The sequence below is a fragment of the Saccostrea cucullata genome, unplaced genomic scaffold (genome assembly GCF_032062105.1).
Source record: "Saccostrea cucullata isolate Sc308-1 unplaced genomic scaffold, CSIRO_AGI_Scuc_v1 ctg8980, whole genome shotgun sequence".
Classification (NCBI taxonomy): domain Eukaryota; kingdom Metazoa; phylum Mollusca; class Bivalvia; order Ostreida; family Ostreidae; genus Saccostrea; species Saccostrea cuccullata.
Window position 1 is genome coordinate 1 of NW_026926347.1, and position 26,986 is coordinate 26,986.

Consider the following 26,986-nt stretch of genomic DNA (forward strand, 5'->3'; position numbering starts at 1 on the left):
TTCCATTTTGCCGTAGTACCTTGATTTTGGGTGCATTTAGGCGAAATAGGAAATTATGTAAACATATAATTATGCGTTCAATTATTGTTCTCATTGCATAGCAAAATTTAACAGATTTCGGATCGAGATTTCAAATCATTAGCTCAGAGTGATTTTTATGCCCCGCCATATAGTGTCATGTCCGTCCTCCGACTTTCCGTCTGTCCTTCTGTCACACTCTGCATTTGGCTTGGTTCAAAGCGCAGTTTCAAAGATACTATCCAAGATATTTTTACCAAAACTTCATATGCTGATAGATATTGAGATTTTTTTTTACCTTTACCTTTCCTTTGACCTTGACCTACATTTTTCTAAATTAGTGTTTAGGTCAGTTTTAAACATTGCGTTATCAAACTTTAAATGTTGATACATACTGAAGAAAGCTTTTTAACTGCGTCACCATTTTTGACCTTGACCTTTCCCATAACCTTGATCACACTTTTCTTAAATAAGTGTTTAGCTCAGTTTTAAAGGAACCATTCGTAATATTTTTTTTAACTTCATATGTTGATACATATTGCTGAGAACTATTCAATTGCTGAGAACTATTCAATTGCATCAACATTTTTGACATTGCCCTTTCCTTTGATCTTGACCTCACTTTTCCTAAATTAGTGTTAAACTTCATATACTGATACAAACTGAAGTAAGCAATTCAACTAAGTCACTATTTAAGATATTCTTATAAAATGTCATACACTCTTACAAATTTTCCTTCTGCATTATTTATATACCCTCGGCCGGCCATTCATGTCCAATAGGCATATTTCTAGTTTTAAAATAATTACCACGGAAGAATGATTCAAAATCTGAACAAAATGATGTTAAAACCTTACTGGACACTAAGAATGAAAAATACTGACTTAAAGCATTTAAGTCTTATATTAAACAACTGATATAAAAAGCAAGAGCCATCTTATGCGTAAAATGGCCCTGTACTTATATCAATTAATTAACTATCACCCTCTTTCCATTTTCACATAACAAAATAAAGTAGACACTTGGAGCTTTCATGTTCTATAATGAAATTTCGTTTTGAGAATCCAAATATTTGAAAACAGGCTTTGAGATATTGCAATGTTCTTGAAATTTGCAGAAAATATGCGTATTTGACTACCTTCAGCAAAGAATTAAAATATGAGCACAGCCCACGATCCAAATAAAACATGTTTTTTGATCTTCAGAAATAGGCCTTTCATTATGTATTGGCATATTTTGGATCAGAGGTTGTGCTCTATATGAAATATTGAAAAAACGCTTCAACTTTAGGTCATTTTCAAAGGAATTTACAGTATATGAGGAAAATGACGCATTTTATGACGTCATAATGCATTGACTAGATGTGAAATTACGTCACAATTGATAGATACGTGGTCACCAACAGTCCAAGTGATAAATACTGCATTTGCAACCTAAACTGAGTGGTTTTGAATTTTCAGAAATCCCCAGGGCCAAATAAGGCCCAAAGTGGCTCTACCTCTTTAGTATTTACATTTTCTTGGATAATTTTGGCATATTTTAAAATTGTACAAGGGGTCAATGAGAATATTACATTTTACATACATTTTTTTTTAAATTTACATCCAAAATATTTCTTTTTTAACTGTGTAATTAGCTTATCGATAAACAAACATCAAATTAATTTACAGTTATTATTTCTAAAATGGATTTTGTTGTGTGTTACAATGAGAAAGAAAAGTGTTGATATGATAAACAGAAAGACATATAAATAAAGGAAAAATGGCTGACGGACAATACAGTACTATGGCTTCTTGTTAATCTATAGTTGTTCAATTCATGGTACCTAAAGGCACAAAGTTTTTGATCTTTTAACTGACGCAAAAATATTTCTGATTTTTTTTCGGGGGGGGGGGGGGGGGGGCTTCCTTCTCATTTAGCTTACATTTAGGTGTGAAACCATATTATTCATTGTACTTTTATACCCATTGATTCGTTTTTCTTTTTCGGTGTTCAGAAGACGTTTAAAAGTACATTAAAAAAATTTTGCTTTATTTGTTTCCCTCTCTTTAAACTATTATTTCAAGGTAACGGAATATCTATACAGACACCAATTAAAGAATTTTAAGATTAAAATAACATAAGGAACATTAGCTAAAGAAATTTTGTATTCGTCGCGCATGCATTTGTTAGTCAGTTGAAACATGTGATCACAATGTAAAAAGTCACAAGAGAACAGCATCAATCTACTTAAAAAGCGTGAAAAAGAAAGATAGTGTTCAATACTATTTCAGTAATTTCCAGCTGTATATGTATGTACAACCGTATATATACATAACTGCATTGCAATGGAGAAAACAATATTGTCTTTGGATTTTTTACTATTCGTTACATGTATCTGGAACGTGGACTCGAGGCAATGCAGAGGGTATACTTATTTTTAAAGATGAATTAAAATATATGGATCATTAAATAAAGGAACATTATCCTTTCCATTAAATCTTGTTTTAAATGTGTTTTGAAATTTTTATTTAACATCAATCTTGAATTTGTCTCGAAACAAGAATAGTCTACTATTTTTTTTATTCTTTCATTAATAATTAATAATTAATTAATAATTCAAATGCATCTTTGCAGATCGTTCCGTTGCTGTTTCGGATACAAGTGGAGTGAGACATTAAGATCTTGTATGAGTAAGTAAATATGTACACAAATCAGTATTTCTATACAATGTTCATGATTTTGTATAAGAAATGAAATGGTGTGGTCCAAAGAATATTGAGCAAGTACATTGTATCTAAAAAAGATACCTGAATATTTTTCACCATAGAAGGGAAATATATAATTTTTCGATAACACATCATGCACTTTGATAAATATGTTGATTTGGTTTCACCCAACATTTTAATCTAAAAGATAAGAAAAGAAAATTAATTGCATCACTATTCATTATGTTTGTTGAAAAAATATGACTATTGCGTCAATACAATAGCACATGTCTTGACTAGATCATATGAAATATGATCATCTCCAGTGGTTCTTATTATTGAATAAAAACTATTATCATACTTGAAGCTAAATTAGTTTTAATTATTTAACCACACCAAATTATCTTGTAATTAAGTGAATTTCTTTGTAACAATTAAAATAAGTAAGCATCATATCCGATGGTAAAGTATATACATGTATATATAGTATCATCGGAAATGATCCTTACTTATTTCTATATTATAAGTATACCCAATTTATATAAGTCAAGCTTTTTTTTATTTTAAGTATGCAGTGTAGGTTACACAGGCATTGGATGTCGCATGACTTGTCCATATCCTTATTATGGTGTTCATTGTCAAAAGAGATGCCAATGTACCAAGGAGAAATGTAACATTGCTCTCGGATGTGGTGGGTTAATTTTATTATAAAGATTTCTCTGTTTCTTAAAGGTATTTGTTTTAGAATTTGACTTTATTTTCGAGACACAGTTATGCCTGATTAATGTGGGGATTTAGGTTCCAGGCCAAATTGTCTGGATTTATTCATGCGCGTTAAGGTTCTGGAAATGTACCAAATGACTTACCCTGTTATTTATGCAGTTGATAATTTCAAGAATAGTTTTGTTACATTTCAGTTTCAGGTACGACTACAGACAAATCAGTAGTACATGTAGAAAAGGCTTCTGAGAACATCAGTTCAGAGCTTCCGAGGAATTTTAATGCTGCAAAAGTCAAACATGCAGGTACTCGCTTACTTTAATAACGAGGGTTATACAAAAAGTTTTGAAAACCCTGACATTAAAAGAAAATTACGTATTTTAATGCAATCAATACATGTAGAATGATCTTGAATGATTTTGAGTTTTCAGATATGATCGATGCTACATTCCCAGTTGAAACAACTACCGAGAATTTTACATCAGAGTTCACTGCAAATTTCATTACCTCAAACTTCAATGTTTCACTTACAAGTATCTCTGATAAATGTAAATACCTTTATATTATCTCTTCGAGATATTTTTCAATATTATGAAATAATGTTATCTATATATCATTTACGTTATCAAAATTCCAATATATGGCATAATATATTTTAACAATTTAAGTGTTCTTTAAGCTTAATTAATTATGATTTCAGATATTACCGAAACCAAACCCCCTGTACAAACAGCACAGGAGAACATTACTATAATAAAAATCAATCTATGTGGTAATTTCTCCGATAAACCCGAATCTCAGACCATTCTGTTCACCGCCACTATTGTTTCCCCCATACTTCTGGGACTACTTGTGATCCTGATGATTAGTATATATGGTGTGTACAAGGTTCTCAAAGTACGCAAAGGAAATGCTGAAAGTTCTATCTACACTGAAATTGGAGCAGACATAAAGACACAACAAATGCCTGAGGTGATTTACTCAAAACTAAGAGGAAATGATGAATGTTACACTGAAGTGGTATAATTGTGTTAAAAGGAACTTGACTCAAGATTAGCGCTCTAATATTGAGATCACTGTACACAATGTTATTTTCGTCCCGAGTTATTTTTGCCCATTTACTTTTGCTAACGATTTGGCTCCTTTTAAGTTCGCCCATCATAGTTCTGTTTACGAGATGATACAGTGTTTTATCGAATTCTCCCCGTTTTAAATTTGCCCACATGTGACAAGGGCGAGAGGGGTAAAAGAAAAGCAGTGTATAGTATTCCAAAAAAAAAAAACCAACCGAATTAACCTGACTAATGAAAGTAATTTTACCTTCTAATGTTATGATCATACAAATCGAGGTTACTATTGTAATTTGTATTTATCCTTTTATAATACAAGTTCAAGATTTTCAAAATTAGCCTGTATATTTAGGTCCTTGTTTTGAATATGTTTGTTACTTTTCATTGAAAAATGGAGAAAAAAAAATGAAGACATTGTCCTATACTTTCAATTTTCCAATTAATATATCTGCTAAGCAATTTGGTTAAAATCTTATTTTAAATTAATCTATATAAAACATCTGACATGGCAAGAACAACTCTGACATCTTTCTTCGTCAAGTTTGTATTCCTGTTATCTGATACTAATAGTATTTTATCAATTATTTTGGTCTCCATTCTTCCAGCATGCATTGACTTTTTAACATACATTTTCCAGTCATATTTTTTTCTTTTTACCCACCGTTCCACCAAAAAGCTTTTTACTTTTGGTTTCTTGCAATGTTCGATGTGAAAAATTAATTGTACGATCTAGAATTAATTTTTGCTTTTGTGCGTGGTAAAAGATTAATAACTCCGTTACAGTTTCGGATGGGACGATTTTGTATGCCCCATCGATTTTTTATGCCCCATCTTTGATACTTTGCTTAACATAATATATGATTTTATGCACATATTTTTATGATTGTGTGATGCTCGTCATTTTTTTAAATTAGTATTTTGCATGATGTGTCTTATCATTTATCAAATTAAATTAAATGACATTTTTCAAATCAAACTATTTACGTTGAAATTTGTTTTAGCGGTGATTTTTGTACGTATGTTGCATAATAACTCTAGTCCTTTGGCCCCCTATTTCTTGATTTATGTAAATATTTATTTTCATATGTAGTATTATAGGTGGTCATGATTGTGTTCAACATGTTCAACACTACATGTATTATTACTATGGTTACATGATTATGAATGACCCTCTGTTTTGTATATATCTTTGTCTCATTTTCTAAATAAATACATGTAACATAATTCATTCTTAAACAAGTGTTTTTATTTCATCTTCCCTGATCATAAAACGAGCTAAGTCTCCATGGCAAGGTTATACAAACTAAGGAAGTTCAACATAAATGCATAAATGTGCTTTATTTAGTGTAAACTCTCAAGTTATTTAATTGGGATTTGTTGTTGATCTAATTTACAATTATCTATAAAGTTCAAGATGTTGGTCATAGACAATTATAAGAATTATGAGAATTCTAATAATGTATGTATACTTGATAAACTATTAATTGTGCCTAATCAGTTAATAGCTTGTATCCGCAATTAACTTTACAGAACAAATCATATTAATTTCACTCTTCCTGCACATTTGTCCCAGAAACAAACAATACTCGATTTCTAATCAGACTGCAAAATATCACAGTGGAAACACTTTATTTTCCTTGTGATGTTATATGAATGATGAAAGATCTTTTTCTTGCATTTTTCATGTTATTCAATTTGGACATCGTTATAACTCAATGCACAGGGTACACGACATTTCTTTCTTAATGAAAATAAAAGGCAAAAAAGTTCAGTTTCACGGATAATGTATTTATTTCACATGAATACTTAAATCATGGAAATTTTGCGAATTTTTACGGTAGTTTATTTAACAATGATTGAATGGTGTGATATTGCTTTCTACAGACCTTTCAAATGCTGTGCTGGCCAGAAGTGGAATGAAACTAATGGATCTTGTGTCAGTAAGTATAAAGATGCTTACCATTTTGCTGTTATCAGTGATAAGAAATAAAAAATCTCAACTTAAATTAGCATTAACAAGTTGATAAAGTATAAAGATTATGAATACTAAACCCGGAAATTATTTGAATAAATGTCAAATATAAGTTGTAAATCCTTAAATGACTATGGCCTTGTCCCACGTTACTTATCAGAGGACTCGGAGATTCAAATTAAACTTTAAATAAATTAATAGATGGTTCAAATGTACAAAAATGAAATTATGCTTGTGCTCATATTTTACACTAAATGTAAATTGTTGTCACATTTTCACTTAAATTGCTAGTATTTAGAAGAATGAGTTTTATTTTGTAGATTGTGGTGTTGGCTATATGTGGTAGGACTAGTACTTGTCCATACCCATACTACGGAATAAATTGCCAGCAGAAATGTCAATGCAGACAAAATGAGTTTTCCTTTGATTCTGGGCGTGGAGAGCAGACAGTACTACTGGTGCTAAGTAATTCTTATTTAACACATTGATATTATTGCATCACTTATATCCATGTGTAATATTTCTATATTATTCGTACATTTACTAATTCGAGTAATTAAGTATCATTTTGATTAACGCACATATTTTTTTTTTATAAATCCATGGTAATTTTTTTTTATTGCAGACAGAAAGTTTATTGTCCGATGTTCTCCCATAGAAAAAATACTATTCTATTGTATCGAAAAATAGCACCAGAAGAATAAAAAAACGCTTTTTTTCGTTTCCACTGCCAAATGATAATGAAAAATTTATTGAGTTTCTAAAATGAATCATCATACGTGTATGATTTAAAACGCATTAAAACTAACCAAGCAATTTATGCCTTTGAAATGAACTATATATATATATATATATATATATATATATATATAGAGAGAGAGAGAGAGAGAGAGAGAGAGAGAGAGAGAGAGAGAGAGAGAGAGAGAGAGAAATTCACTTTTACATGGATACCCACTCAATGCACAGGGTACATGACATTTCTTTCTTAATGAAAATAAAAGGCAAAAAAGTTCAGTTTCACGGATAATGTATTTATTTTACATGAATACTTAAATCATGGAAATTTTGCGAATTTTTACGGTAGTTTATTTAACAATGATTGAATGGTGTGATATTGCTTTCTACAGACCTTTCAAATGCTGTGCTGGCCAGAAGTGGAATGAAACTAATGGATCTTGTGTCAGTAAGTATAAAGATGCTTACCAGTTTGCTGTTATCAGTGATAAGAAATAAAAAATCTCAACTTAAATTAGCATTAACAGGTTGATAAAGTATAAAGATTATGAATACTAAACCCGGAAATTATTTGAATAAATGTCAAATATAAGTTGTAAATCCTTAAATGACTATGGCCTTGTCCCACGTTACTTATCGGAGGACTCGGAGATTCAAATTAAACTTTAAATAAATTAATAGATGGTTCAAATGTACAAAAATGAAATTATGCTTGTGCTCATATTTTACACTAAATGTAAATTGTTGTCACATTTTCACTTAAATTGCTAGTATTTAGAAGAATGAGTTTTATTTTGTAGATTGTGGTGTTGGCTATATGTGGTAGGACTAGTACTTGTCCATACCCATACTACGGAATAAATTGCCAGCAGAAATGTCAATGCAGACAAAATGAGTTTTCCTTTAATTCTGGGCGTGGAGAGCAGACAGTACTACTGGTGCTAAGTAATTCTTATTTAACACATTGATATTATTGCATCACTTATATCCATGTGTAATATTTCTATATTATTCGTACATTTACTAATTCGAGTAATTAAGTATCATTTTGATTAACGCACATATTTTTTTTTATAAATCCATGGTAATTTTTTTTTATTGCAGACAGAAAGTTTATTGTCCGATGTTCTCCCATAGAAAAAATACCATTCTATTGTATCGAAAAATAGCACTAGAAGAATAAAAAAACGCTTTTTTTCGTTTCCACTGCCAAATGATAATGAAAAATTTATTGAGTTTCTAAAATGAATCATCATACGTGTATGATTTAAAACGCATTAAAACTAACCAAGCAATTTATGTCTTTGAAATGAACTATATATATATATATATAGAGAGAGAGAGAGAGAGAGAGAGAGAGAGAGAGAGAGAGAGAGAGAGAGAGAGAGAGAGAGAGAGAGAGAGAGAGAGAGAGAGAGAAATTCACTTTTACATGGATACCCACTTCCGCCCCAGCCCGGGGTTGAACTCTCGACCTTCGGAATCTGTCTCCTAGCAGTGCAGGAACAGCGCGCTAGACCGCTCGGCTATCTACATGATCTAGGCAAGTTAAAAACGTGCTTTCGATGCCGATGGAATTCTCGCGGCGCTGCCCTACACTACACGGTCATTTCAAGGTATCACACCGGTAATTATTTTCACTATATGTTTCTATATAGGAAAAAAATTCTTTAAAAATCAGGAAAAATTATTCATGAAAAAATACTTAGCAGAAATTGTTAAACATTACCTCTCTCATTGGCCGAGTCCAAAAAACAGGGTACCCACACGGCATTTTCTGACTTTTTCCATCTGCAAACAGGGTTACCCTCAAATCCACGTGTTTTCAGCATGTTTATAAACAGGTCTGATGCACCCTAGGAAGTAGCCTCCTATGTCCTGAAAAAAATAGTTCCTGTCAAAAAACTTTTTTTATTTACAAAGTACATTAAATTTACTAGGCACAGGTACCAAACTTGTAAAAATAGCAAAAAAGAAAATTTAAAAAACCATCAAAAGAAAGAAAAAATTATTTTATATGTATGGACCTACATTTGACTAAGTTCATTTTGATTGGTCAATAACCGGTGTGATACCTTGAAAATAGAAGTGAGATACAGTTAATTGGACATTAGTTTTAACAGAGGATAGCTACCAATCGAGAGTTGGGGCGGAAGTGGGTATCCATGTAAAAGTGAATTTCATTGTCCTTTCTATATATATATATATATATATATATATATATATATATATATATATATATATATATATATATATATATATATATATATATCCAATTAATGGATACGAGATAACAACCTGAACACCGTATAATTATCTTGACTTTTTCTAGAAATTCAATTAAGGAATCACTGTCTAGTAAGTATATGTCATGAAGTTCTTTTGGATTTTGTGCAGGTAGTAGAGAAAACGATAAGCCGTAGAATAAACAATGCAAAATAAATTTATTTAAATAAAAAACAAAATAAGAAATTATCAAATCAAACACACTCTCACGCACGTACCCTCTCTCACAAAGAAAACAAAATATAACTTTAAATCAAAACTTGATAATATTGACAATGAATTAAAGGATTTAATTAACTTGAAACAAAAACAATTGCCAATAAATCAAATACTGGTTTTAAGGATACACCAACGGCTTTTTTCAAGTTTTTTGTCAATTTTGAGATCTTTGGCTAAGAAAATAATGCTGATCACTGCTTTATAATGCATGAAAAATTCTTGCTGATTATTAAATGGTTTTCTAATTATTTAACAATAATCAAACATAAACACTAACACATATGAATGTGCCGTTATTGAAGCTTCTGATTTGGTCAGTAAGTGCCTGCTTTTGAAAGGAGCAATGAATCACTGTGACCACTTGGGAAATTCTTCACTAGCCACACCGAGGTTATCAGTAATTAAACTACAGGGACTCTAGATTTAGGGAAGGAGATCTAACAGGTCACTATAATGACCATGAAATAGGAGGTGGAGCTTAGCTCTTCACATTTTGCCGGGAAATCTTTCTGATTCAGAATTGAACCCATTTTACTTCATTAAAAGCACCTAAATAAAGAATAGAACCTCCCATTCTTGTGAATATGCATAGGAAATATGGATAAGTTACATTTATCCAAAGCTGAATCTCCAAGGTGTCATATATTTCTAGCTTTTGCAGACTTTGTTGTGTTCTGGGTTTTTGCCCTCTACTGTAAAGTAAGATCAGACAGTTGGTGGTATAATTTGAAAGGATTCAGTTCCCTTATTTATTGACCAATTTCTCTGAAAACTGGCCAGAATGCGTCTCAAATGTGTGTTCACAAAACCATGTCCCAGATTTTTGATATCTTGCTCAGTTCTCGAATTATTGGAGGAAATGTGGAATTAGGCTCATAAATTGGTAACACTGAAAGACAAATGGATGTAACTTTTGAATAAGAAGATTTATCAAAAATCTGAGATACGGTTTTATAGTTCAATCTTTAATCTACATTGAGGCAAAATTTTGACTTTGAGAGGTGGAATACAAAAAAGTTGATTTATAAAATATAAATGCATTAATATTTACACAAAAATATTAATAATTTTTCAATAAGATAAAAATGAAAATTTGAATTAAGATAATTTAATAGTGAATTTAATAAGCTTTCAAATGATATATACTTTTAATATGTTATCTTTGTTAATGAAGGAATTACAAGCAAATTAGATTTTGCCCTTTGGAAACCTTTGGTGTATCCTTAACAAATCAGTTGTAATTATAAGAGAAAACAAACAAATAAGAAAGTTCAGCACTGTAGCTTTTTCGCAGAAAACAATAACTTTTAGTTAATTATCAACTTTAAATCTGAAATCCATTTAAACTAAATGAACTTTTCACACTGTTTTAGTTCTTTAAAACTGAATTGAAAGTTTGCCATTCAACTTCGTAGAAAAAACAGTTACATCATCGATAACACCACTGGGCCTCCATACTACGAACACTGCGTCCCTCTAGTTCCAGATTTGGACTCATAGGTCTCCCAACTTCTGGAATTTGCCACGAAACGTCGACTACACGACAAAATCAAAACGTGGCCGAACTCTTGACAAACAGCCACGACTCACCCTGACCAAACCGGTTATACAAAAAATAGTTTTATTTCGAACACTCTCAACTACGGAACCAAACTCGGGATATAATTACTCTATTTACACACACAGAAAAAATACAAAAATTGGAAAAAAAAAACTAAATTCAACTTCATCACAGTATAATATGCCAGGGCATCAACAATAGTGGGAAACATGGGTAATTTGCATAACGGGCTAAGTCCGTTATGCATAAATTATCCCATGTTTCCCACTATTGTTGTTGTTCCTGGCATACTATACTAACTAGACAGTGATTCCTTATCTTTCCATTTCATTGTGAAATAAAATTGTAGAATTAGACTTCAAAAATGCAGACATAGATTTAAATTACACGAGGATTCCCATCCCAATTTTAATAGGCCTCGCCGAACACAACGGCAGCCGCACGAAATTTTCATGCATATTTGGCCTCCTTTTTTATGTTTCTGATGGTAATTTATTTAAATTTATGATGACATTTTTCAACCCGTAATTCCCTATTCTTGTACATTATCAAGTAGATTTGTCATTGCAAGTTGAGATATACAACTGTATGCTATATAATTATAATGACTCTGTACGACATCCTAACATATCTACGTTAGTTATTTGTTGATGCAATGTACAAAATTGCATCATGCTCAACGTGAATCCAGTTGAAAATAAAAAAAAAACATTACATGTATTGCTTTTGAACTGTGTGATGTATATTTTTAAATGCGTATTATTAATCATAACACAATTATTGAATTCAATTACATATTCGTCATGTGACGATCTTATTTTTAAGAACACTTAACTGAAACTATCTACAAAATATTCATGTTAGCAAAGATTTGACACTTGTAGAGTTGTTAATTGACTTCCTCTTTATTATAGATGCTCATGTCACACATGCTTGTACACTCCTATAAGATTGCACCTTCAGTGTTCGCCTTGTGGTATGTATAGTGTTAAACAGCCTTATATCTTTTGTGATCATGTATATGTATAACTATGTATGCTGTTTTTAAATTTTCCGACATGTTCTTAATGATAACGATGTAAGATCTGAAAAGTATACATATAGATTTTAATCACTGAGTGAAGTTAATTTTACTTATGATACATGTAACATTAACAAATCAACTTGAAAATATGCATCTTCAGTAATTTCTCTATTTTAACAATGAAAAATTACAGGCGAGGTGTGCAGCTCTCATGTTAGTTTTATTTACATGGCTACGTCCACTCCTTTGATCAGATGATTATAATTGTCCTCCTTTACAAATTACAGTCTGTTTTTTCTGTTATTTATAACATAAAAGTAAATGCTTTGTTCATGGGCTTTAGGAGGCTCAGTGATTTTGATTATAATATGATACCAAATCTCACTGTAATTATGTTCCCCAAACGGAGTTTGGGAACATATTGTTTTTACTTTTTCTGAATTTTTCTTTGTTCTCCGGTACTTTTTTGTCCGCGAGTGTTCTCGTAAACTACTCATCCGATCTAGGTGAAACCTTTTTAGGGTCACTAGGTATGTTATGTAGATGTGCGGAACGAAGGTCATTTTGCGCGCACGTGCGTGCGTGTGCGCACACGCGTAACACGTGAAATGACCAATATAATAGATATAGCCGTAACTTTTTAAATTTTGGATGAAATGCTTTGAAACTCATGATATAAGGATATATTAGTAGTATAGACATCATGACATGGTCAAAATAGCAAGATCTCACGCGCATGCACGTGCGCTTCGCTCCGATTGGCTGAAACTAAAAGTCTAAATATCTTTTTTGTTTTCTGACAAAATCCTTTGAAATTTTTAACATAGCCATACATTATGAAGATCTACAGCATGATATATAAGAATAATCATGAAAACACGCACATGCACGTGTGCTGCAATCTGATTGGCTAAAACTTTAAATGCCTACAACTTTCTTGGTTCTCACTAATACAGGGTGAAATTTCGAATATGAATAGATATAATGAATGCCTACATTATACTACTATCAAAAGTAAATGCAAGGACGTGCATGCACATGCACCCGCACACAATGCATTAAACGACAGTATACTTGAGTTTGTGATGTTCATGCAGAATTAAGAACTTCTAAATGTCAAGACATGTAACATACTGAAGCATGCAGATCTTTTGACCCTTGACCTTGAAACTTAGGTCAAGGTCACTGGTAATCTGAATAAAATGTTGATATTAGCTATATACCAAAATCACCTTGACCTATGAACTTGAAATCGACCTTAACCCTTGTCCTTGACCCAAGGGTAAAAAGCAACATGAAGTACATGTACATGTATCTAGAAACACCTTTCAGAGTTTATTTCGGTTGGCAGGATAGAAGTTAAAGAGGTGGTGGTTTTTAATGACCTTGACCTTTCATCCAAATGTCACAATCAATCTTAAGTTCTTGGAGTAAGATACAAGATTCAACTCCAACGTTAAATAGGTTAACAATAAAAATACCCCCCCCCCTTCCCCCCGCAACAACTAAACAAATCAAATTAATGGCAACGTAGAGAATCACTGTTAAACTCAAATAACACCTCGGACCCACAATAAATTTCAGGAAAACTGCAGAAAAGAGCTCGAGGAAAGTGTATTAAAATATTTGATTTGAGTTTCCAAAGTATATAGAAATTATTAATTTATACAGAAAAAATTACAAATCCTGTCGTGTTTAAAATTAAAGTGCAGATGAACAAAGTTGGTATATAAGCCTTTTATAGCCCATTTATTCAGATGTCGTTAATAGCATTCAATTCTACTGATTTGAAATAATATTTTAATACCAAGCATCCTTTGTTTATTTTACCTTTGAAATTTATTTGAATTTTTTTTTAGAATTACGCAATCCCCAGAAATAGCGATTTTCGGTATATTAAAAATCAATATACAGGTACGCTCCTTCGTAAAATAATCAGATATTTGCATTCATGAAAAAAATATTAATAAGGTGTTAAACAATATTGGTCACATTAGCTGACACGAATGTCTTTTTAAACATCTCTTGTAAACCCCAGAAAGTAGCCCCCTATGCATTGGAAAAAATGAATAGTTCCGGTCAAAAACCTTTATATATTTATTTACAAAGTATATAAAATTTACTAGGCACAGGTACCAGCGTTGTCAAAATGGCCTGAGAGGAAATATTACAAAAATTCCGAACAGAAAGGAAAATCCCTTTTCCATGTATGGAACTACTATTGAATAAGTTCATTTTGATTGGTTAGCTATCGGCGTGATACCCTTAGTCGACTTTAACCCTGCCCTGTCGTCGGAATAAAAGCAACTTTGAGCCCTAGGTTAAAATAAATAGCGAAATAAAATGTGAATCGATATATTAAAAAATGACATATGATTGAAAAATGGTAACTTTATATATGTATTTTTTTCTTTGATTCGCGGGATAGAAAGATATGTTAAACATTTAACCAACATGCCATAATCATCTTGCATATGTATGTACATGTACGTGTGCGCGCATGCAAAACGTTAAACGATATATAGTTGATAGTTGATATCATTGTAAATTTTATATTCTTAAATGAAATCATTGGATACTTAGCATATTTATAAAAAGGTCTAAGAGGAATAAGGCACGTAAAGGGACATGGGGAGCGTTTGGGGAACATCTGTAACGGTCCCCGTTACAATTAGCACTAGTTAGGTTTAAGACGTATATCTTACAGTAATGAGTTTCAAACCCTACTTATTATATTTTTAATTTAGTAGTTTTTTATTTATTTTTAATATCATTATTCCTCAGTCAAAGGGATTTTAATACAATTGCCACCAGTTTCCACCCGTCTTTCATTTGTTACAAAGGTTTGCAAAACACATGCCTTAATATGCGTTCAAATATACTTGGAAGTTTTCTATTCTATACAGATTTTGGCATTGATGTTAATTTATTACCGTTTTCTTTCATAAATACACTAACAATTTAGAAGGGACTGCAGATTATGAATTGGAAACCGTCTTTTACCAAGAAAATACAATAAACGTACATGTATACATATATCTGAAAAAAATATCTGTAACCATCCATTTTTATTTTCAAAATATTTAGATTTATTGACAGTCATTAAAACTTTTCCTGGTGATTGTAAATTTTTACCTTCCTCTCATATATAGAACTCATCTATAACTTTATCATTTTTTTTCTTTCAGTGTAAAAAATAAGCAGTCAATGAATTTGCCGATTTTGTTGCTTACATATACTTTCTGTTCCAAGGTATGTGTATTAATAGATCTAGATAGTTTATAAATATATATTCAAATTATTATTTTTTTAAACATGTTTGATTCAATGATAGCAGATTTATAAATTTCTCTCAGGCCGTAAAATCAATCTATCACTGTGCTGCTTCAGCACAAACGGTCGAAAATGTATCATGCTGTCCGGAAAACGAGACGGAGTGGAGAAGGGCTGCAGCGGAAAAAGAGTGCTGGACAATTGAACACAACTGTACAAAAAGTCTCGAATACCATTGTGTACCCACTGAAGATGTTGGTGGTTTTGTAGAAGTTTGTGCCGCCACATTCAGAAATCTTAGTACGTTTAATTCTATATTTTATAATAAGTTTTTATTTTAATGTTTTAGTAGTATTTTTCAGTTGTAAAAATATTATGATAATTATGTTATGTTGATTTATTTTTATTAAGTTTTGATGTACATATAGATGGTGTTTGCACGGAATGGAATACCTTAGGGGAAATTATTCAGCCCTCTTTCTTTAGGAATTGTACCACTTCATTGAGTCCATGTTCCCCGTCTTACCTGTCCAATGAAACATTTGAATGTAAGCTGTATATCATCTGTTGTTACTGAGCTCTAAAGTTGAATACCCCCACTTTTCACCAAAGTATATATGTGGCCAGGGCTTGTCCAACTATTAAGTTATTCAAAGAGAAAAGTATAATTTTTGAAGAGAGAGACAGCCATCTTCTTAGGAAAATATTTCTGAATCAAGAAAAAATTATGTTTATCTTGATTGTATCTTCGGAGTGAAATCAGGTTTTTGATACTGTACCTATATTGTATTTAAGTCAAAATTACATGTACACCATAACATTTGATAAAATATTCAATATTTGTTTACTCTAGATTCAATATGTTACGAAACAAACAATACATGTACAGGTACAGAACATTCTCAAAAGCAGCTGTAAGTAATATTTTTTTAAATCTATTATCATATAACAAATATCATACTCGATCTTTTTTGTCCTATTTCGATATGTGTTTACAAGATAATTGTTTAATGTTTTAATAACATAATTGTGCAAATTATGGAACTATTTGAGATTTCAGGCAAATACCTTAATTATTAGTTTGAAAGTAAAAATTTTACTGTTCGTTATCTCCATAAGTTTCATTTGAAAGTATGGTGGTGTGGATAAAATAATTTGGTTTTGATTTCAGAGATGATCCTAAGAAATCAACTGCCACCATTACTGGTGTTACCGTTGCAATGCTTATTCATGTTATAATAGTAGTTATCACCTTCATATCTTTCTAAGGTAAAATCTAAAGAAGAATTCTATTTATTGATGAAATATTATTGATAAAATAAAAAATATTCCTGAGATACATTTTGTAATCATTTTTAATATTAACTGCCTTTTTCTTTTTGCATTTTAGAAAAAATATAAGCCGTTATAAACTGAGCAACCACACAAACTGGATGATATCTAGAGAATCTAATAGAGATTCAAATTTCCATTAATAAATCCTATTGTTGATAATAAAAATCAATTTTTGGGGTGAATGAAAATGTAAGGGCACAGGAAATGTACAGAAAGTAAATCTTATTTTTATCAACTGATCTTTGAACGCATTTAAATTCTCTTCAACTGTAAAAATTTTAATTTGGATTTAAAATAAAAATGATATTGCCTAAAATAGAATTGCTGTCTTAATATAAACCAACCCTCAGTATCATCCCACCCCCACCCACCACCCATGGCCACCCCAGGATAAATGGAAAATTTCACAACCTAATTGCATATCTATAGCCCTCTCCCATACTTCGTTTTTTTTTTTTTTAAATATGATTGGGATACGGTTAAGAAAATGAGGAGCATGTGGAATTCGATTTTTGAGTAAAAAAAAATGTAGAATAAAAATTCATAATCCTCCACTTGTCCACCCTACCAACGTTGAAAATCAAGATCTTACTTCGAAGAAGTCTGAGGAAAAAAAGTGTAACGGCCAGACGGACGGGTCATTTATGCTTACACTGTGCATATTATTTTAGAAGGTATGTGAAAAAATTCTTTTTAAAAGGAATTTCAGAAATTAAACCATTGGGAAAATTTCCTGTTAAAGTGTTATTCAAGTAGAATTATGACTGAGGTGGTAGGATGAGGCTTTTTACATGAAAATGTATTGAGAAAATCTTTAAGAGAGATATAAAGATGGATCACTCGCAAATTAAGTTTTCTGACTTTTCCATGATGCTGAAATCTTAATAGAATATTTTAATTAACCGTCTGAGTGCATTTTATTGATTTGGCAATTTGAAAGAACTACAAAAAGTACTCTTGTAAAATAAGGAATCTACGGTTTGTAGGATAAGACAGATGATATAGAAGTTTGTTTAAAGTATTTAAGACAGAAAAAATGAGTATTTTTAGTCTTTTGCAAGGCAATTAACGCCAAACAATTTATATTCATACATTACGGGTTCCTGTTTGCTGTGCTAACAAGTTTTACAGTTTCACTGTTCTTAAAGGCATTTAAGTGTCCGTTACTTTCATATTTCATGGATATTGTGTGGATTCATTTTTTTTAAATAAATTCTATAGCAATTTTATAGCAATTTTCGATTGAATTCTTTTTTTTCCGTGACACTTGTAGGTACACCTTTTCAAAAGAAAGGAGTAAGAATATTGTTTTCAATTAAAAAAAATGTGTCCACCCATCAGTCACTTGATACATATTTTTCCTCTTTATAATTATACCCGCACTTTCTAAAGAAAAATCGGGTATATTGTTGTTACTCATGTCCGTCCGTCCGTCCGTCCGTCCGTCTGTCACACTTTTCTTCCCTGAACTCCTCCTACATTTTACACAGTAGCTTAATCATCTTTTGGGAGATGGTTGGTGGGGTCATGTAGATGTGCAGTAAGGTTTTGGAATTTTGATTTTGCCCCGGGGGGTCAAATGGGGGTCGAAAAATGACGTTTTTTATGCAAAAAGCCCCGTCTTCCCTGAACTCCTTCTACATTTTACTCAGCAGCCTAACCAGCTTTCGGGAGATGGTTGGTGGGGCCATGTAGATGTGCAGTAAGGTTTTGGAATTTTGATTCTGCCCCGGGGGGTCAAATGGGGGTCGAAAAATGACATTTTTTATGCAAAAAGCCCCGTCTTCCCTGAACTCCTCTTACATTTTACTCAGCAGCCTAACCAGCTTTTGGGAGATGGTTGGTGGTGTCATGTAGATGTGCAGTAAGGTTTTGGAATTTCGATTTTGCCCCGGGGGGTCAAATGGGTGTCGAAAAATGACTTTTTTAATGCAAAAAGCCCCGTCTTCCCTGAACTCCTCTTACATTTTACTCAGCAGCCTAATCATCTTTTGGGAGATGGTTGGTGGGGTCATGCAGATGTGCAGTAAGCTTTCAGAATTTTGATTTTGCCCTGGGGGGTCAAATGGAGGTCGAAAAATGACGTTTTTTAAGCAAAAAGCTCCGTCTTCCCTGAACTCCTCTTACATTTTATTCAGCAGCCTAATCATCTTTTGGAAGATGGTTGATGGGATCATGTAGATGTGCAGTAAGGTTTTGGAATTTTGATTTTGCCCCGGGGGGTCAAATGAGGGTCGAAAAATGATGTTTTTTATGCAAAAAGCCCCGTCTTCCCTGAACTCCTCTTACATTTTACTCAGGAGCCTAATCATCTTTTGGGAGATGGTTGGTGGTGTCATGTAGATATGCAGTAAGGTTTCGGAATTTTGATTTTGCCCCGGGGGGTCAAATGGGGGTCGAAAAATGACATTTTTTATGCAAAAAGCTCCGTCTTCAGTGAACTCCTTCTACATTTTACTCAGCAGCCTAACCAGCTTTTGGGAGATGGTTGGTGGGGTCATGTAGATGTGCAGTAAGGTTTTGGAATTTTGATTTTGCCCCGGGGGGTCAAATGGGGGTCGAAAAATGACGTTTTTTATGCAAAAATCCCCGTCTTCCCTGAACTCCTTCTACATTTTACTCAGCAGCCTAACCAGCTTTTGGGAGATGGTTAGTGGGGTCATGTAAACGTGCAGTAAGGTTTCGGAATTTCGATTTTGCCCTGGGGGGTCAAATGGGTGTCGAAAAATGACTTTTTTAATGCAAAAAGACCCTTCTTCCCTGAACTCCTCTTACATTTTACTCAGCAGCCTAATCATCTTTTGGGAGATGGTTGGTGGGGTCATGTAGATGTGCAGTAAGGTTTTGGAATTTTGATTTTGCCCTGGGGGGGTCAAATGGGGGTCGAAAAATGACGTTTTTTAAGCAAAAAGCTCCGTCTTCCCTGAACTCCTCTTACATTTTATTCAGCAGCCTAATCATCTTTTGGAAGATGGTTGGTGGGGTCATGTAGATGTGCAGTAAGGTTTTGGAATTTTGATTTTGCCCCGGGGGGTCAAATGGGGGTCGAAAAATGATGTTTTTTATGCAAAAAGCCCCGTCTTCCCTGAACTCCTCTTACATTTTACTCAGGAGCCTAATCATCTTTTGGGAGATGGTTGGTGGGGTCATGTAGATGTGCAGTAAGGTTTCGGAATTTTGATTTTGCCCTGGGGGGTCAAATGGGTGTCGAAAAATGACTTTTTTAATGCAAAAAGACCCTTCTTCCCTGAACTCCTCTTACATTTTACTCAGCAGCCTAATCATCTTTTGGGAGATGGTTGGTGGGGTCATGCAGATGTGTAGTAAGGTTTCTGAATTTTGATTTTGCCCCAGGGGGTCAAATGGGGGTCGAAAAATGACGTTTTTTATGCTAAAAGCCCCATCTTCCTTGAACTCCTCTTACATTTTATTCAGCAGCCTAATCATCTTTTAGGAGATGGTTGGTGGGGTCATGTAGATGTGCAGTTAGGTTTCGGAATTTTGATTTTGCCCGGGGGGTCAAATGAGGGTCGAAAAATGACGTTTTTTATGGAAAAAGCCCAGTCTTCCCTAAACTCCTTTTTCGTTTTAAACAGTGGTCTTATCCTCTTTTGGGAGAGTTCACTCTTTTGAAATTTTGTTAAAACATCAAGGTCAAGGGGTAAAAAATCATAGCATGTTGGGAAACATCTTGTTATGGGTAATGTTCACTTGAAATGTGAAAGTCGAATCTCTTCTCAATGAAAAGGAAATACAACATTAATGAAAACTAAGTTAAACTTCAAGGTCAAGGTCACAGAGTCAAAAAGTCATGATACATTTGGAAAGGTCTTATCACAGGTAATATGAATGCCCTTTCATTTATCTTTCAAAATGATTAATTCAAAGCAATTAATTTGTTTATGAAATTAGGTCAAACTTCAAGGTCATGGGTAATAAAAATCATAGTGTATTTAGAATGGTATTGTCCCATTTAATACTAATACACATGTTTAATATAAAAGTCCTGTCTCTTCTCATTCAAAATATACGACCATGATGACCAAGGTTAAATTTATTGTGACAGATGGGCAGATTGACAAACAAATGAGATTTAATGTACCCTACCTTTAGCGAAAATGGGGGACAATAAATGTCTTTGCTGTTCTTGAGAAGAAGATTTATGTTGGAAAAAGTCCCCTGCATATTTAAATGTAAATTGGTTGAAATTGGCCCAGTGGTTCTTAAGAAGTTAATGTGAAAAGTTTGCAGACAAACAGATGGACAACAGAAATCAGTACATTTCAGAAAACAGTATGCTTATAAATAGTTAATCAAGGTGCTTTGGGTAGCAAAATAAAGCTAAACTGGTATATCTAATTCATCCGCAGAGCTTAGTATATTTTAATATGCACAACCTTTTCAACTCTTATCATAATTATTTTTTAAAATTTATATCACCATGTCTCATTCAAGGGAGAACTAGAGATATGACCAGATGTATATCTGTTGAATATAAAATATGTACATGTATACTGTGTTTTTTTAGTAATTTGTTTGTTTGTTGTGACAGCAACTGTTATGGCAGCTTTTGGCAAAGGTTGAAGTTTCTCAAATGTAAGTCAAACTCCAAGGTCAAGGTCAAAGGGTCAAAATTGTTGGTATCAAAGGGAAAGTCTTGTCACAAGGAATACACATGTGAAAAAAGAGAGAAATCCCTAGAACTTCCTCACCTGTTCAAAAGTTATTGCCAAGGTTAAAGTTAAATTGGGTTCAACTCTAAGGTCTAGGTCAAAAATAATTATACCTGTTGAAAGTTCACAATGATTACACATGTTAGAGCATGAAAGTCCTAGCACCACCTGTTCAAAACTTAGGCCAAGTTTAAGGTATTTTTCTTGTAAAAGTGGGTCAAACTCCAAGGTCAAGAGATCAAGAGGTCAAAATTGGTGGTACCCATTAAAAGGTTTTGCCAAAAGAAATTTACCTATGAAATATTGAAGCCATGTGTATAGCCCAATCCACTTAAAACTTATGGGCAAGGTTAAAGTTTCTGTGGACAGACAAACATACATAAACATAGGAAACAAAATATGTATACATGTATATAGTCAAATGAAAAAATTTTCTACTATTATGGAGTCATAAGATCAATTGTCATTTCAGGTACAGGGAGTCAGTGGCTAGGGAGATCAGACACCCCCCCCCCCCTGGAATTAGCAGTTATTTAAATAAGACTATGTACTGTAGAGAATAAAAATGACTTTGGACATCCTCCCCCTTAGAAAACAGGGACTCCACCATCATTGTTTTTATTATTATTTTTTATTTGCTTCTCAGGAAATCTTGGGCTGATTTTTTTGACTGAGGTGTGACACCCCCCCCCTTTTTCTGAAAAAAAAAATTCTGGATCTGCGCCTGTATATACTGAATGTCCGCAACGGGAGATAACTTGACAATGTGAAATTTGTCGACTGTGGCATGCGATGATCTTTGACCCTTTTTGAACTTCAACCTAACCATTTGCATTTATTTATTTTTATGCAATCTATACTAAATCTTGTACTTACCGAATGTCATAGGTCGTGACAACGAATTCATGAAATATAATCCATATAATCCAATTAAAACACAAATGATTTTAACTGACCACACTGCATCGTCAGCATACATGTGCTAAATAATCTCATTCGACAAACCTTTGCTGATTCCGTTGCCAGTATGAATCGGCCGAGGTGTGCCGAGAGGTGATATCTATAAATATGATAATGGGTGACGCAAACCCAATGTGAATGTAGAAAATAAGATGTTCACACGTAAAACTGTTTAGTACAAGAACAAATTTCAAACTATCATAATAAACTATGTTTTAACATAACTTTGCCATCTAGGTCTATTTTTAAAAAAATGTGAGAGTGAGAGAGTGTGTGTGTGGGGGGGGGGGAGAGAGAGAGAGGCATTGACAAACTAATCGGGTTGTATTTTCAATGGGTTTTTTTCCCGACCAAGTACTAAAATCAGTTTGCACATTTTGATAAATTCATCAAAAACGCTTTGTACTAAAATAATATTTTATGTCGTTGAGAAAGTAAATTTAAAAAGTTCCAAATTATGGGCAAAATATTTATCTGAATCTAATTAAGTAATTTACTTCAATCATTAATTAAATTCTGTTATTTCAGACTGGTAATGAATTAAGTATTCAAAATACATATGTGAGGCTCATAGATCATATGGTCACCTGAAAATTTTATGTTCAATTTGACGAATACATGTACGGTGATAATTATAGAATTATTTTGACTTCTTCCTTGGAAAGTCCAATATGAAGGAGTGTGAATATAAAGTTAAAACATAGGCGTATCATTAGCGATATACATAGTCCAAGATGTACTTTTTTTTGTCAGTTTGATAAGTGTACCTTTCATAAATAATCTAGAATTCACACATTTCATTTAATTAATGTTGCATCTGAAACAAAATATGCATCCTTTGAGATACATAATGATTCTTAAAAGTAAGGAGTGGTCATTTACTTTGTAGATTACTTTGTCTTCCTTTTGGTACTTGCAGCTGCTTTTAATCTGGCTATTCATTGCTATTGAATAAAGTATAAACTGATTTCAACACAAAAATAGAGATTCTGCATTGAGATTTAAGAACAGAAGAGCAGGATAAACCACTTGTTTTAAAATTGATTAAATTTAATCTGAACAAAAACATTTCCTGGTCCACTATAGAAATGCTATTTAGTCTATAAAAAAATCCTTGGAATCATTTCTTTTTGTTTACATTTTGTATATTACATCCACAAAAGATGATTTATTGTGCTAAGTAAATGTCCATCTTAACATTTTTGATTTTTGCAAGCAATTTTAAGTGATTGTATACATGCATAGCTTAAAACAAAGATCATGGTTTCCTGAGTAATTCAGGCAAACTGAAAATAACTGCTTTGTAAATTTTAGTGTGTTGATTATTATAACAAATCAATCCCCTTTCTTTGTTGACTAGACAACTTTCCGGCTATTGCACAGGAAAACCAAAGAACCCACTTAAGTGTGCAAGAATTTGAAAAAGTGAAGGGTTTTATTTCTATTTGATGTCTTCATTGATAATCATGTTAAAAAATGATTTCATGTCCTTTTTATTCAAAACGGTTTTAAGAATCCTTTTACCTTTCTCATTGTGTTTCAATAAACCTATGAAAACATTGTTTTGTTTATTTCTATGACTCGCTGGATTCCAAGTATGAAAGTACTTTTCAATATAGTTCTCTCTACCGAAGAACAAAGACATTAAGATATCTTACCAAAGAGTTATATAATCTTTTGTAACTGTATAAATTAGAATTCAAACCCTTTTTCATAACAAACTCTGTATCAGTTAGGAGGGCGGAAGGCCATGGTCCAGAGGATGAGTTTTTATGATGTTCATTACATACTTAGAAAAAACTTACTCCACACTTTCGCAAATACCAATAAATATTCACATATCAGCTACATGTACTTGTACCATTTTTCAAGAGACTGAAACATATTTTTACAGGGTTTTTGAACGGAATATATATTTTTCTTACCACGAATACTGCTTTGGTAAGATTAAGTCTATAAATGGTGAAAAATATTCGCATCACACCTGCAAATCTATATCAGCCCTGTAGGATACGTTTTTTGACCTTAAGAATACGTATAAGTCCGTTTAGAAGGATATGGAGATAACGAACAGTATTCAATCTCAAAGTCCATAAAACAATACAAAATAAGAGCAGAGCAAACACGGACCTCCGAAACATCAGAGGTGGGATCAAGTGCCATGGAGGAGTGAGCATCATCCCTGCTGACCGGTCGCACCCGCCGTGTGCTCCTTGTCATGATCAGGAAAAATCGGGAAAATCCGTCGTCAATTCTGTGTATAAATAATGGACTAACAATTATTTTGAAAAACGTCAGTCAGCATTTAACTTAATAATAAACTGTATTTGCTGACAAGGTCATTGTATCGACCGTAGATCTTACAAAATGATGACTTAAACGAGACGGCTGATATTCTTGTATCATCAACTTGCTTGTCAATAATTTACCTCGTTTTAGAAATTGTTCATACGTAGAGCAAGCTCTTGCGTATCGAATAAACTGAAATACATAAACTCCTTATGCAGGTGATGAAGGTATATTGCTGCATAAGTAAGAGAAGTTGACGATAAAAAGATGAAGTCATCACGTTTATCATATAGCTTGGTTGTTAGATTACCATTAACGTCTTTTTCAAGTAAAATAAACAAGTATGAAACAGATGTGTCTTTTATCTCAAGCTCTCCTGGATATATCGTATCGAAGTAGGAATGGAAATTACCATTGTTAATTGACAATACGTCGTCGATATATCTGAAGGTCGAGTTGAAGGCCACAGCAAGTGTTTTCTTCTTTTCACACATAAGATTTTGCACAAATTCTGCTTCATATGAATATAAAAATAGGTCCGCTAATAACGGAACGCATATTGGTACCGATGGGAATTCCAATAGATTGTTGGAAAACCTGGTCTCCAAAAACCACATAGATATTGTCAATCAGAAACTCAAGCATTCTTTGATGTCAACTTCAGAGTACTTGTATGTGCAATCATATTAATGTGTTTTAACAAAATAATTTTGCAAGTGACCAAATGACAAGGTAAGTAAATTTACGAGTTCCATTTTTATTCAAAAAAAGCAGCTGTCAATGATATCAAAAAGCATGGACGTTAATTTATCGTGAGGAATGGATATATATAAAGTTGAAAATTCGTAAGTTTTTAAGCTGTTGATTTTGGTCAAATCTTGTGATTTTAAATTGTCCAAAAGTTCTTTGGAGATTTTGAGTATCCACATCTGATTCACACCACTTCTTGAATATATTGTTGCACAGTACTCCTGAAGTTTTTCCTTCACAACTGTCAAAATCTTAGTGAGGAGTAACGAAAGAGGCTTCGTTGAACATTTACTGGAACCCGCAATGTATCTTTGTGTGTAAGGATTTTTATGAATTTCCGAATCCAATATATACAGGGAAGTTCAAATTCCTTTTGGCTCTGTGGAATATTAAAAATATTTAAAACTGACATATAAGTCTTGGAAGCCGTAAAGGTTCATATGGCTATTTTGACATTGGGCATATAAGATATGTTTAAAAAACTGTATTTATTGCTGATTTTGTAATAGATCGATGAATTATTTTAAGTACAAGAGAACATGCTTGACATAAGTAAATGCAAGATTGTTATGCAGGAAATCCGGATTTCCGCCTGTACTTTGCTAGCAAGTAAAACAAGTGAGTACTATAAAAACTCTAAAGAGGATTGCATGAATAACTGCTTACATTGAAACAATAAAAAAATCAAGTGCTGAAGCATAGTGCAGTTAAATATGAATCTGTGTATCTGCTTCTATGGCATCTAGGACAGCACTACTAAGTTTGGTATTTTTATTATCAACTATTCACGTCCTATCAAGTCAATGCAGAGGGTACGTTTAATTTATAAATATTCATATAGGAGGTACAAAAATAAGATAAAATTGTTATACTGTTTAATGATATTGTATGTAATTTTTTTTAAATCTTAAGGGGGATGTACGGCCACTTTTAGAGCAGTGAGAGCAAAATGTAAACATTTCTTCAAATGGCTAAAATACATTATATTTTGATCAAATTTTAAGTCTTTTTGATAAAGATACAATAAATATGCATAACCGAATGCATGTTGTGCATATTTAATCTATACTTTTGCAGAAAAATGCTTTTGATATGCTCCTTAGAACTGCGCAGCTACAGAATTCAGCAGAGCCTTAAAAAATCCAAAAAAATATGCAAACTGTGCATTAATGTTATCTCTACAACCATTTGTTGAGAAAATGACTAAATTTTGCACTTTTAAATGATAATTTTAAGTTTAAAACAAGGTACCGTTGTCTTCAAAAGAGTGTAAAGAACCATGAAAGTAGTTCATGGATAGCAGCACGTGGTCTATTTTTAGAACAGAATCTTGTTTTCCAGACCTCTTCTTAATATGGAGGGGCATAACAATCTTAAATGTAGAAGAGAATTTTCAAAAAAAATTTGAAACTTT

General features: G+C 32.7%; 2 protein-coding genes and 1 long non-coding RNA gene across 4 annotated transcripts; all 3 read left to right on the plus strand.

Moving 5' to 3' along the window:
- Positions 1-2,031: 2,031 nt before the first annotated feature.
- LOC134271420 (uncharacterized) lies at positions 2,032-5,889 on the plus strand. Of its 2 annotated transcripts, none has more exons than XM_062753620.1 (6): positions 2,032-2,425; positions 2,635-2,690; positions 3,274-3,396; positions 3,629-3,730; positions 3,857-3,973; positions 4,126-5,889. In XM_062753620.1, the coding sequence occupies exons 1-6, from the start codon at positions 2,346-2,348 to the stop codon at positions 4,449-4,451; spliced, it is 804 nt and encodes a 267-aa protein (XP_062609604.1). In that variant the 5' UTR covers positions 2,032-2,345; the 3' UTR covers positions 4,452-5,889. The 2 variants fall into 2 exon arrangements, with proteins under 2 accessions (XP_062609604.1, XP_062609603.1); XM_062753619.1 differs by having other exon boundaries at positions 2,037-2,425; positions 3,623-3,730; positions 4,126-5,887.
- Positions 5,890-6,084: 195 nt separating this feature from the next.
- LOC134271419 (uncharacterized) lies at positions 6,085-6,926 on the plus strand. Its single transcript, XR_009993022.1, has 3 exons — positions 6,085-6,219; positions 6,380-6,435; positions 6,788-6,926. It is a non-coding gene; the product is annotated as an uncharacterized LOC134271419 (long non-coding RNA).
- Positions 6,927-10,304: 3,378 nt separating this feature from the next.
- On the plus strand, positions 10,305-16,834 carry LOC134271421 (uncharacterized). Its single transcript, XM_062753621.1, has 7 exons — positions 10,305-10,406; positions 12,183-12,244; positions 15,481-15,544; positions 15,649-15,865; positions 15,994-16,113; positions 16,419-16,479; positions 16,737-16,834. Exons 1-7 carry the CDS (start codon positions 10,305-10,307, stop codon positions 16,831-16,833), a joined length of 723 nt encoding a protein of 240 aa, XP_062609605.1. The 3' UTR covers position 16,834.
- The last annotated feature ends 10,152 nt before the right edge of the window (positions 16,835-26,986 follow it).

Excerpts from the sequence above, each read along its gene's own strand:
- LOC134271421 (XM_062753621.1), top strand. The coding sequence starts at position 10,305 with ATGGATAAGTTACATTTATCCAAAGCTGAATCTCCAAGGTGTCATATA. Across the intron at positions 15,545-15,648 it reads CATATACTTTCTGTTCCAAG|GCCGTAAAATCAATCTATCA; the intron begins GTATGTGTATTA and ends AATTTCTCTCAG. Across the intron at positions 15,866-15,993 it reads CGCCACATTCAGAAATCTTA|ATGGTGTTTGCACGGAATGG; the intron begins GTACGTTTAATT and ends ATGTACATATAG.
- LOC134271420 (XM_062753619.1), top strand. The coding sequence starts at position 2,346 with ATGGAGAAAACAATATTGTCTTTGGATTTTTTACTATTCGTTACATGT. Across the intron at positions 2,691-3,273 it reads GACATTAAGATCTTGTATGA|TATGCAGTGTAGGTTACACA; the intron begins GTAAGTAAATAT and ends TTTTATTTTAAG. Across the intron at positions 3,974-4,125 it reads TACAAGTATCTCTGATAAAT|ATATTACCGAAACCAAACCC; the intron begins GTAAATACCTTT and ends TTATGATTTCAG.